Raw genomic sequence first — 12442 nt, forward strand, 5'->3', positions numbered from 1 at the left:
ATATAGTGGCATTTGGAACGCATCCTATACCTGACCATGAATGATTGGTTCGAAGCAACTTCACCCTGCAGTTCTGTATTTGAGGGCAAACGTGTCCATACCTTAGGTTTCTCATCCATAATCTGTTGTCGGATGTCGTTCTGCTTCTCCAGTAGCCTCTCCATTCTCTTACTCTGAGCATCCTCCAACTACACACAGACAAACACAGGGTTAGGCGAGAGTAAGGTGTAGCCACTACATACCGTGTAACAAACACTGACGGACACACACACAGATGGCGGAGGGCGCGTGTCTTGCCGGTTCCTGCTTGACTTTGCTATTTTTAAATGTCTATTTTTGCATTAATTCTTACTTTGTTTGCTCAGAATGTTTGTGCGATCATTTCCTACAAACACTTCTGGATCGTGAATCGGAAGCTATACACATCTCTCAGCCTCCCAGATCTGGAGTACTACATTGGTCTCTTTGTTCCCGGCACAGCGGCTTACCTGTCGCTCCTGGCCGAGATGACCAAAGGCAACGCTGGCGATGAAGAACAGAAAGGAAAGGGGGACTGCGAGCTAATCTGAAAAGACAGGCTACACGGCCTCCACTCCCTAGTATCTTGATGGCTAATGTCCAATCGCAGGAAAATACATTTGTGAACTCAGATCAAGGCTTCAATCGCAGAGGGACGTCAAGGAATGCTGTGTCTGTTTTTACAGAGACATGACTTACGGTCAATTAACTCGACTCTGCTATTCAACCAGATGGCTTTTCCATTTTCCTTATGGACCCGAATGGCGGCTTCTGTTAAGAGTAGGAGGGAGGTGTATGCTTCCTCATCAACAATTCCTGGTGTACTGAAGTTGAAAACATCCCGAGGTCCTGTTCACCCGACCTGGAGTTTCTGAAGCTAAAATACCGACCTCACTATATGTCAAGAGAATTCAAGTGTTATTGTCACAGCTGTGTACTTACAGTAAAACCACAAGCAAGCATCAAGGTGGCACTCATCCAACTGCACAAGAACATTAGCCGGCCAGAAACCTCTCACCGGGAAACAGTCTTTATTGTCACGGGAGATTTTAACCAAGCAAGATTAAAACAAATTCTTTCCTGCCCCATGCATCCTGCCCCCTCTGTGCTGGACCATGTGTGCACAAACATCAGTTATGCGTACAAAGCCCTGTATTCCTGTATTATACTTATGCTAACATGTTTCTTCTATTCTATTGAGCCATTTACTTTATATTTGTATTCTTATATTTTATTATTAGTTGTGCTTGCAACTAAATAAATGATCTCCCAATGCATTTCAATGGCAAACAAAGGCCCGTAGACTTTAGTTGTAAAAAAAAATCTAAATAATCACCAAACCAATGTTGAGATGTTCAGACAGACCAATTTAGATTGCTTGTCAAAGGATATTTGATACTATGTATACTTTTGGAACTATAACCATTTAAAATTTGCGTAAATTAACATGGGCTTGAATGAGAACCATAGGAATACAGTGGTTGATATTCAAAATGGTCCTGCCCCTTGGTTAATTAAGCTACACGACCAACTTTAAAACATTCAGGCTATCTTAACTTCAAATTCTCTGCAACCTTTAAAAACTATAAACACCCGACCTGGGTCCCAAGTTGCGCAGCGGTCTAAGGCATGGCATCATTTTGTGATACTCAATTGGTAGTTACAGTCTTGTCCCATCGCTGCAACTCCCGTATGGACTCGGGAGAGGCGAAGGTCGAGAGCCATGCGTTCTCCGAAACACGATCGCGCTACAGCGCGATGGGACAAGGACATCCCAGCCGGCCAAACCCTCCCCTAACCCGGATCGACGCTGGGCCAATTGTGCGCCGCCTCATGGGTCCCGCGGTCGTGGCTGTCTGCGACAGTCCGGGATCGAACCCAGATCTGTAGTGACGCCTCTAGCACTGCGATGCAGTGCCTTCCATTTTCAATCTATTCTAAATTCAAATTCTTTTACATCTTTATCAACTATAACTATAGACATTTGCATACATTTGCATCTTAAAACTCACCAACAGTAACTCTTGAACCGGTCAAGCTAGAGACACCAAACCAACTGTTACATGTTCAGGCGATCCTTACTGACTTTGTCAACTATAACCAGTCATTACCATTACTACTGCAGTCCCTACCATGACAATAACTTATTTCAAAACCATAAATACTTTAAAACAAGCTAGCAAGCACACCACATTTTCTTCAGGAAAACATACTTTTCTAGTTTCTTATTGTTGTTGCGTTGTCGCGAAGGAACCTGCAAGTAAGAATTTCGTTGGACGTGTATCCTGTACATACAACTAATACAACTTGAAACACACACACACACACACACACACACAAACACACAAACTTACCCGTTTGATATACTGCACCACCTCATTGACAAACGACCTGTTGATTTCCAGCTTCTCTCTGTGAACATCGAGAGGCGTCAGCTCTTACATCACCTTAACATTCCTCAACTCTAACCTAAGATGACTTTATTAACAATCAACACTCCTAACATTCCTGGTTCCAATCTAGCTCAAAGGACCGTAACATAAAAGTCAGTAAGTCTGCCTGATGACCTTTGACACTTTCTAGCGTTAAGTCTTTCTGTCAAAAATAGCGGCATCATTTGATTATATTGCATGTGCTTCGATCAGTCAGATGAATCATGAACCTTCATCGCCATCTGGTGGCCTTGTGCACATACAGATCAACGCACGTGTCAGGAGGCCTCCTCCTCAACCCCATCTGCTTACTCTTCTGTCACGTTCTTGTTGTTGGCCTTGGCTTCATTAATCTTCTCCTGTCTTTTCTTGTCCATCTTCTTCTTCAGGTCTTTCTTTTCCCTGTGGAGAAGGAAGGTGAAACAATCGCCCCGTGTAGTCGATGTGCCCTTGAGCAAGGCACTTCACCCTAATTGCTCCTGTAAGTCACTCTGGATAAAAGTAAGTGTGTGTGTGTGTGTGTGTGTGTGTGTGTGTGTGTGTGTGTGTGTGTGTGTGTGTGTGTGTGCTTACTTGTCACAGATGTCTCGGATCTTCTTCAACTGGGCACTCTGACATTCCTCTGCTATGGTTGTCAACTTCTCCACCAGCTTGAGACACAGTATACAGAGAAAAATACCACTGGTTATCCTACAGTTTGTCTCTCATAAGATATGATCCCTGACTCATGTCTTCTGTTTAACTCTGGCCTGATCTGTTGACTTTGGAGAATAGAATTGGTCCAGTCAGTATTGTTCTCTTCTGCATGGATAAACCCTGACACCTCGTACACAGAACCGTGACTATACTCAGCATTTCCATCTACCGTAGCAGTAGTGGAGCACTGGGACGTCTTTACACTGATCTAAGGTCAGCAAAGCAGATGGAGTAATAAAGCCCAGAGGGGAGCCCGCTCATTAAACACAAGCCAAGGCTTAGCATTATACTGAGTTGAGTGTTACCGCACTTGATGCTGATTCAACGCAAATAAAATATGTACGCTGAAATGAGTTTATGTGCTCTTGTTCTCTAGTATCACTCTGCTTGAGGATAGGGATTAGGTGTGTGTGTGTGTACCATTTTGATGTGTTCTTTCTTCTGGTACTTCTCGCTGTAATACTGCTCCTGTCTCAGTGTGAGTAGCTGTTGTTGCTGCTGCTCCTTGAGCTCAGAGAGTCTCTGACTGGACTCCTGGTCCAACACACACAGCTCCTGCTCCAGGGAGGACAGACACTGCTCCGACCTACCACACACACAAATACAGCACACACTGAGGTCGACACACACATGGAGGTAGGTAAGTGCTAACAAACACAAACACACACACACACACACACACGCACACAACCACCACACATACAGTTATCTGTGGAAGGCTCTAGCCACTGAGCACCCACATGGAAGAGAGAAAACATGACCGGAGAGCGAGAGACGTAGAGACCGACACATAGTGAGAGAAACAGAGGGATACAGGAAGAAGGGCAGGGAGGAAGAGTAGGAGGAGAAAGAGGGCCACCTACCTTTTCTTACCGTCTCGTTTGTGGCTCTTCTGCAGCGCGGAGCGCCTGCGCTGGTGCTGGTTCTGCAGCTCTGCAGCCCTGGCCGTGTGCTCCTTGATCAGCTCGCCGGTCTTGCGGTGGTGTTTCCTGACCAACTCCTTCATCTCTTTATACTGCTTCCTCTGCTCCCTCACAAAGCCCTTCTGCTGCTTCAACTCCTCCAGGGTCTGGGCCTCCATCTCTAGAGGAAGGAGGGAGGATAGAGGGATGGAGGGGAGGAAAAGAGAAAGTGAGTGAGGGAGGGAGGGAGGGAGGGAGGGAGAGAGAGAACATGAGTGTTTGACTTTCTACCTGTATTGGTTCTGTTCCTTTACAGATCGTGTGCATCGTTCCCTCATGTTTCAGATTGGCGATGTCATGCAATCTGTTTACATTCATCGATCGAGGGTGGCCGGGCAGGTAGCCTACTGGTTAGAGAGTTGAGCTGGCAACCGGAGGGTTGCCAGTTCGAATCCTGGGTCTGGTGGGCAATTGTTTTTGTCGGGAAGTCTCAATTGACGCATAAAATCATCTTAATAAGAGTTAGTACGAGTCCTACTCCAGTCTTACCTGTAAGAACACTCTGGATTACATCCTCAGTCTTCACTGCTGGTTTCACTGAACCTGATACACAATATATACACTTGTTAGTGAGGCTTTTGTCAGATCAAGTGGGTTGTAAATGTGTTGTGGCGTGACAAATTGAATGTTACTGGTTGCCATATTGGAGTCACTGTAAGTTCAAGTGGAGATTTGACCTGTACCTGTGGGCTGTTGCTGGTGGCTAACAAGGCTGGGGGGTTTGGGGGCGATGATGGGGGCGTGGTTGACTCCGTTCTCTGCGGGCACGGTCACCCGGGGGTCAGGCTCCATGGGGTCATCACCACCCGCATCGACCTGCCAGTCAAATACATTGACAATGATACTGACACATTGCATTTATGAGGCACTATTCCCTGGGTCTCAAAGCATTTTATCAGGTCCATGCTACTTTTCACTGGGTCTCAAAGCCTTTTATCAGGTCCACACTACTATTCACTGGGTCTCAAAGCCTTTTATCAGGTCCACACTACTATTCACTGGGTCTCAAAGCCTTTTATCAGGTCCACACTACTATTCACTGGGTCTCAAAGCATTTTATCAGGTGCACACTACTATTCACTGGGTCTCAAAGCCTTTTATCAGGTCCACAATACTATTCACTGGGTCTCAAAGCATTTTATCAGGTCCACACTACTATTCACTGGGTCTCAAAGCCTTTTATCAGGTCCACACTACTATTCACTGGGTCTCAATGCATTTTATCAGGTCCACACTACTATTCACTGGGTCTCAAAGCCTTTTATCAGGTCCACAATACTATTCACTGGGTCTCAAAGCATTTTATCAGGTCCACACTACTATTCACTGGGTCTCAAAGCATTTTATCAGGTCCACACTACTATTCACTGGGTCTCAAAGCATTTTATCAGGTCCACACTACTATTCACTGGGTCTCAGAGCATTTTATCAGGTCCACACTGCTATTCACTGGGTCTCAAAGCATTTTATCAGGTCCACACTGCTATTCACTGGGTCTCAAAGCCTTTTATCAGGTCCACACTACTATTCACTGGGTCTCAAAGCATTTTATCAGGTCCACACTACTATTGACTGGGTCTCAAAGCATTTTATCAGGTCCACACTACTATTCACTGGGTCTCAAAGCATTTTATCAGGTCCACACTACTATTCACTGGGTCTCAAAGCCTTTTATCAGGTCCACACTACTATTCACTGGGTCTCAAAGCATTTTATCAGGTCCACACTGCTATTCACTGGGTCTCAAAGCATTTTATCAGGTCCACACTGCTATTCACTGGGTCTCAAAGCATTTTATCAGGTCCACACTACTATTCACTGGGTCTCAAAGCCTTTTATCAGGTCCACACTACTATTCACTGGGTCTCAAAGCATTTTATCAGGTCCACACTACTATTCACTGGGTCTCAAAGCCTTTTATCAGGTCCACACTACTATTCACTGGGTCTCAAAGCATTTTATCAGGTCCACACTTCTATTCACTGGGTCTCAAAGCATTTTATCAGGTCCACACTACTATTCACTGGGTCTCAAAGCCTTTTATCAGGCCCACACTGCTATTCACTGGGTCTCAAAGCATTTTATCAGGTAAAACACTACTATTCACTGGGTCTCAAAGCATTTTATCAGGTAAAACACTACTATTCACTGGGTCTCAAAGCATTTTATCAGGTAAAACACTACTATTCACTGGGTCTCAAAGCCTTTTATCAGGTCCACACTACTATTCACTGGGTCTCAAAGCCTTTTATCAGGTCCACACTACTATTCACTGGGTCTCAAAGCATTTTATCAGGTCCACACTGCTATTCACTGGGTCTCAAAGCATTTTATCAGGTCCACACTGCTATTCACTGGGTCTCAAAGCATTTTGTCAGGTAAAACACTACTATTCACTGGGTCTCAAAGCATTTTATCAGGTCCACACTACTATTCACTGGGTCTCAAAGCATTTTATCAGGTCCACACTACTATTCACTGGGTCTCAAAGCCTTTTATCAGGTCCACACTACTATTCACTGGGTCTCAAAGCATTTTATCAGGTCCACACTACTATTCACTGGGTCTCAAAGCATTTTATCAGGTCCACACTACTATTCACTGGGTCTCAAAGCATTTTATCAGGTAAAACACTACTATTCACTGGGTCTCAAAGCATTTTATCAGGTCCACACTACTTTTCACTGGGTCTCAAAGCATTTTATCAGGTAAAACACTACTATTCACTGGGTCTCAAAGCATTTTATCAGGTAAAACACTACTATTCACTGGGTCTCAAAGCCTTTTATCAGGTCCACACTACTATTCACTGGGTCTCAAAGCCTTTTATCAGGTCCACACTACTATTCACTGGGTCTCAAAGCATTTTATCAGGTCCACACTGCTATTCACTGGGTCTCAAAGCATTTTATCAGGTAAAACACTACTATTCACTGGGTCTCAAAGCATTTTATCAGGTCCACACTACTATTCACTGGGTCTCAAAGCCTTTTATCAGGTCCACACTACTATTCACTGGGTCTCAAAGCCTTGTATCAGGTCCACACTACTATTCACTGGGTTTCAAAGCCTTTTATCAGGTCCACACTACTATTCACTGGGTCTCAAAGCCTTTTATCAGGTAAAACACTACTATTCACTGTGTCTCAAAGTATTTTATCAGGTAAAACACTACTATTCACTGGGTCTCAAAGCATTTTATCAGGTCCACACTACTATTCACTGGGTCTCAAAGCATTTTATCAGGTCCACACTGCTATTCACTGGGTCTCAAAGCATTTTATCAGGTCCACACTACTATTCACTGGGTCTCAAAGCCTTTTATCAGGCCCACACTGCTATTCACTGGGTCTCAAAGCATTTTATCAGGTAAAACACTACTATTCACTGGGTCTCAAAGCATTTTATCAGGTAAAACACTACTATTCACTGGGTCTCAAAGCATTTTATCAGGTAAAACACTACTATTCACTGGGTCTCAAAGCCTTTTATCAGGTCCACACTACTATTCACTGGGTCTCAAAGCCTTTTATCAGGTCCACACTACTATTCACTGGGTCTCAAAGCATTTTATCAGGTCCACACTGCTATTCACTGGGTCTCAAAGCATTTTATCAGGTCCACACTGCTATTCACTGGGTCTCAAAGCATTTTGTCATGTAAAACACTACTGCTCACTGGGTCTCAAAGCATTTTATCAGGTCCACACTACTATTCACTGGGTCTCAAAGCATTTTATCAGGTCCACACTACTATTCACTGGGTCTCAAAGCCTTTTATCAGGTCCACACTACTATTCACTGGGTCTCAAAGCATTTTATCAGGTCCACACTACTATTCACTGGGTCTCAAAGCATTTTATCAGGTCCACACTACTATTCACTGGGTCTCAAAGCATTTTATCAGGTAAAACACTACTATTCACTGGGTCTCAAAGTATTTTATCGGGTAAAACACTACTATTCACTGGGTCTCAAAGCATTTTATCAGGTAAAACACTACTATTCACTGGGTCTCAAAGCATTTTATCAGGTCCACACTACTATTCACTGGGTCTCAAAGCCTTTTATCAGGTCCACACTACTATTCACTGGGTCTCAAAGCATTTTATCAGGTCCACACTTCTATTCACTGGGTCTCAAAGCATTTTATCAGGTCCACACTACTATTCACTGGGTCTCAAAGCCTTGTATCAGGTCCACACTACTATTCACTGGGTTTCAAAGCCTTTTATCAGGTCCACACTACTATTCACTGGGTCTCAAAGTATTTTATCAGGTAAAACACTACTATTCACTGGGTCTCAAAGCATTTTATCAGGTCCACACTACTATTCACTGGGTCTCAAAGCATTTTATCAGGTCCACACTGCTATTCACTGGGTCTCAAAGCATTTTATCAGGTCCACACTACTATTCACTGGGTCTCAAAGCCTTTTATCAGGCCCACACTGCTATTCACTGGGTCTCAAAGCATTTTATCAGGTAAAACACTACTATTCAATGGGTCTCAAAGCCTTCTATCAGGTCCACACTACTATTCACTGGGTCTCAAAGCATTTTATCAGGTAAAACACTACTATTCACTGGGTCTCAAAGCATTTTATCAGGTAAAACACTACTATTCACTGGGTCTCAAAGCCTTTTATCAGGTACACACTACTATTCACTGGGTCTCAAAGCCTTTTATCAGGTCCACACTACTATTCACTGGGTCTCAAAGCATTTTATCAGGTCCACACTGCTATTCACTGGGTCTCAAAGCCTTTTATCAGGTCCACACTACTATTCACTGGGTCTCAAAGCATTTTATCAGGTCCACACTACTATTCACTGGGTCTCAAAGCATTTTATCAGGTCCACACTACTATTCACTGGGTCTCAAAGCCTTTTATCAGGTCCACACTACTATTCACTGGGTCTCAAAGCATTTTATCAGGTCCACACTACTATTCACTGGGTCTCAAAGCATTTTATCAGGTCCACACTACTATTCACTGGGTCTCAAAGCATTTTATCAGGTAAAACACTACTATTCACTGGGTCTCAAAGCATTTTATCAGGTCCACACTACTTTTCACTGGGTCTCAAAGCATTTTATCAGGTAAAACACTACTATTCACTGGGTCTCAAAGTATTTTATCGGGTAAAACACTACTATTCACTGGGTCTCAAAGCATTTTATCAGGTAAAACATTACTATTCACTGGGTCTCAAAGCATTTTATCAGGTCCACACTACTATTCACTGGGTCTCAAAGCATTTTATCAGGTCCACACTACTATTCACTGGGTCTCAAAGCATTTTATCAGGTCCACACTACTATTCACTGGGTCTCAAAGCATTTTATCAGGTCCACACTACTATTCACTGGGTCTCAAAGCATTTTATCAGGTCCACACTACTATTCACTGGGTCTCAAAGCCTTTTATCAGGTCCACACTACTATTCACTGGGTCTCAAAGCCTTTTATCAGGTCCACACTACTATTCACTGGGTCTCAAAGCATTTTATCAGGTCCACACTACTATTCACTGGGTCTCAAAGCCTTTTATCAGGTCCACACTACTATTCACTGGGTCTCAAAGCATTTTATCAGGTCCACACTACTATTCACTGGGTCTCAAAGCATTTTATCAGGTCCACACTACTATTCACTGGGTCTCAAAGCCTTTTATCAGGTCCACACTACTATTCACTGGGTCTCAAAGCCTTTTATCAGGTCCACACTACTATTCACTGGGTCTCAAAGCATTTTATCAGGTCCACACTGCAATTCACTGGGTCTCAAAGCATTTTATCAGGTCCACACTGCTATTCACTGGGTCTCAAAGCATTTTATCAGGTCCACACTACTATTCACTGGGTCTCAAAGCATTTTATCAGGTCCACACTACTATTCACTGGGTCTCAAAGCCTTTTATCAGGTCCACACTACTATTCACTGGGTCTCAAAGCATTTTATCAGGTCCACACTACTATTCACTGGGTCTCAAAGCATTTTATCAGGTCCACACTACTATTCACTGGGTCTCAAAGCCTTTTATCAGGTCCACACTACTATTCACTGGGTCTCAAAGCCTTTTATCAGGTCCACACTACTATTCACTGGGTCTCAAAGCATTTTATCAGGTCCACACTGCAATTCACTGGGTCTCAAAGCATTTTATCAGGTCCACACTGCTATTCACTGGGTCTCAAAGCATTTTGTCAGGTAAAACACTACTATTCACTGGGTCTCAAAGCATTTTATCAGGTCCACACTACTATTCACTGGGTCTCAAAGCATTTTATCAGGTCCACACTACTATTCACTGGGTCTCAAAGCCTTTTATCAGGTCCACACTACTATTCACTGGGTCTCAAAGCATTTTATCAGGTCCACACTGCTATTCACTGGGTCTCAAAGCATTTTATCAGGTAAAACACTACTATTCACTGGGTCTCAAAGCCTTTTATCAGGTCCACACTGCTATTCACTGGGTCTCAAAGCATTTTATCAGGTAAAACACTACTATTCACTGGGTCTCAAAGCCTTTTATCAGGTCCACACTACTATTCACTGGGTCTCAAAGCGTTTTATCAGGTAAAACACTACTATTCACTGGGTCTCAAAGCCTTTTATCAGGTCCACACTACTATTCACTGGGTCTCAAAGCATTTTATCAGGTAAAACACTACTATTCACTGGGTCTCAAAGCCTTTTATCAGGTCCACACTACTATTCACTGGGTCTCAAAGCATTTTATCAGGTAAAACACTACTATTCACTGGGTCTCAAAGCCTTTTATCAGGTCCACACTACTATTCACTGGGTCTCAAAGCATTTTATCAGGTAAAACACTACTATTCACTGGGTCTCAAAGCCTTTTATCAGGTCCACACTACTATTCACTGGGTCTCAAAGCATTTTATCAGGTCCACACTACTTTTCACTGGTTCTCAAAGCATTTTATCAGGTCCACACTACTATTCACTGGGTCTCAAAGCATTTTATCAGGTAAAACACTACTATTCACTGGGTCTCAAAGCATTTTATCAGGTCCACACTACTATTCACTGGGTCTCAAAGCATTTTATCAGGTCCATACTACTTTTCACTGGGTCTCAAAGCATTTTATCAGGTGAAACACTACTATTCACTGGGTCTCAAAGTATTTTATCAGGTAAAATACTACTTTTCACTGGGTCTCAAAGCATTTTATCAGGTCCACACTACTATTCACTGGGTCTCAAAGCATTTTATCAGGTAAAACACTACTATTCACTGGGTCTCAAAGCATTTTATCAGGTCCACACTACTTTTCACTGGGTCGCAAAGCATTTTATCAGGTGAAACACTACTATTCACTGGGTCTCAAAGTATTTTATCAGGTAAAATACTACTTTTCACTGGGTCTCAAAGCATTTTATCAGGTAAAACACTACTATTCACTGGGTCTCAAAGTATTTTATCAGGTAAAACACTACTATTCACTGGGTCTCAAAGCATTTTATCAGGTAAAACACTTCTATTCACTGGGTCTCAAAGCATTTTATCAGATCTACACTACTATTCACTGGGTCTCAAAGCATTTTATCAGGTCCACACTACTATTCACTGGGTCTCAAAGCATTTTATCAGGTCCACGCTACTATTCACTGGGTCTCAAAGCATTTTATCAGGTCCACACTACTATTCACTGGGTCTCAAAGCCTTTTATCAGGTCCACACTGCTATTCACTGGGTCTCAAAGCATTTTGTCAGGTAAAACACTACTATTCACTGGGTCTCAAAGCATTTTAGCAGGTCCACACTACTATTCAATAGGTCTCAAAGCCTTTTATCAGGTCCACACTACTATTCACTGGGTCTCAAATCATTTTATCAGGTCCACACTACTATTCACTGGGTCTCAAAGCATTTTGTCAGGTAAAACACTACTATTCACTGGGTCTCAAAGCATTTTATCAGGTCCACACTACTATTCACTGGGTCTCAAAGCATTTTATCAGGTCCACACTACTATTCACTGGGTCTCAAAGCATTTTGTCAGGTAAAACACTACTATTCACTGGGTCTCAAAGCATTTTATCAGGTCCACACTACTATTCACTGGGTCTCAAAGCATTTTATCAGGTCCACACTACTATTCACTGGGTCTCAAAGCATTTTATCAGGCTCACACTACTATTCACTGGGTCTCAAAGCCTTTTATCAGGTCCACACTACTATTCACTGGGTCTCAAAGCATTTTATCAGGTCCACACTACTATTCACTGGGTCTCAAAGCCTTTTATCAGGTCCACACTACTATTCACTGGGTCTCAAAGCATTTTATCAGGTCCACGCTAC

The 12442-nt window shown here is 43.0% G+C and overlaps 1 protein-coding gene across 2 annotated transcripts in view; it reads right to left on the reverse strand.

Annotated features, from left to right (window-relative positions):
* LOC139415359 (1-phosphatidylinositol 4,5-bisphosphate phosphodiesterase beta-1-like) overlaps positions 1–12442 on the reverse strand; it is a 435430-nt gene that overhangs the window by 109522 nt on the left and 313466 nt on the right. For both annotated transcript variants that reach the window (XM_071163445.1, XM_071163446.1), the window contains exons 25-32: positions 4792–4924; positions 4598–4651; positions 4010–4229; positions 3567–3732; positions 3024–3100; positions 2763–2852; positions 2373–2430; positions 102–188 (exon numbers count right to left, since the gene is read on the reverse strand). In XM_071163445.1, the coding sequence (XP_071019546.1) occupies positions 102–188; positions 2373–2430; positions 2763–2852; positions 3024–3100; positions 3567–3732; positions 4010–4229; positions 4598–4651; positions 4792–4924 (885 nt within the window). The remainder of the gene's footprint in view (positions 1–101; positions 189–2372; positions 2431–2762; positions 2853–3023; positions 3101–3566; positions 3733–4009; positions 4230–4597; positions 4652–4791; positions 4925–12442) is intronic.

Source organism: Oncorhynchus clarkii, chromosome 8, assembly GCF_045791955.1.
Source record: "Oncorhynchus clarkii lewisi isolate Uvic-CL-2024 chromosome 8, UVic_Ocla_1.0, whole genome shotgun sequence".
In the NCBI taxonomy this organism is placed as follows: Eukaryota; Metazoa; Chordata; class Actinopteri; order Salmoniformes; family Salmonidae; genus Oncorhynchus; species Oncorhynchus clarkii.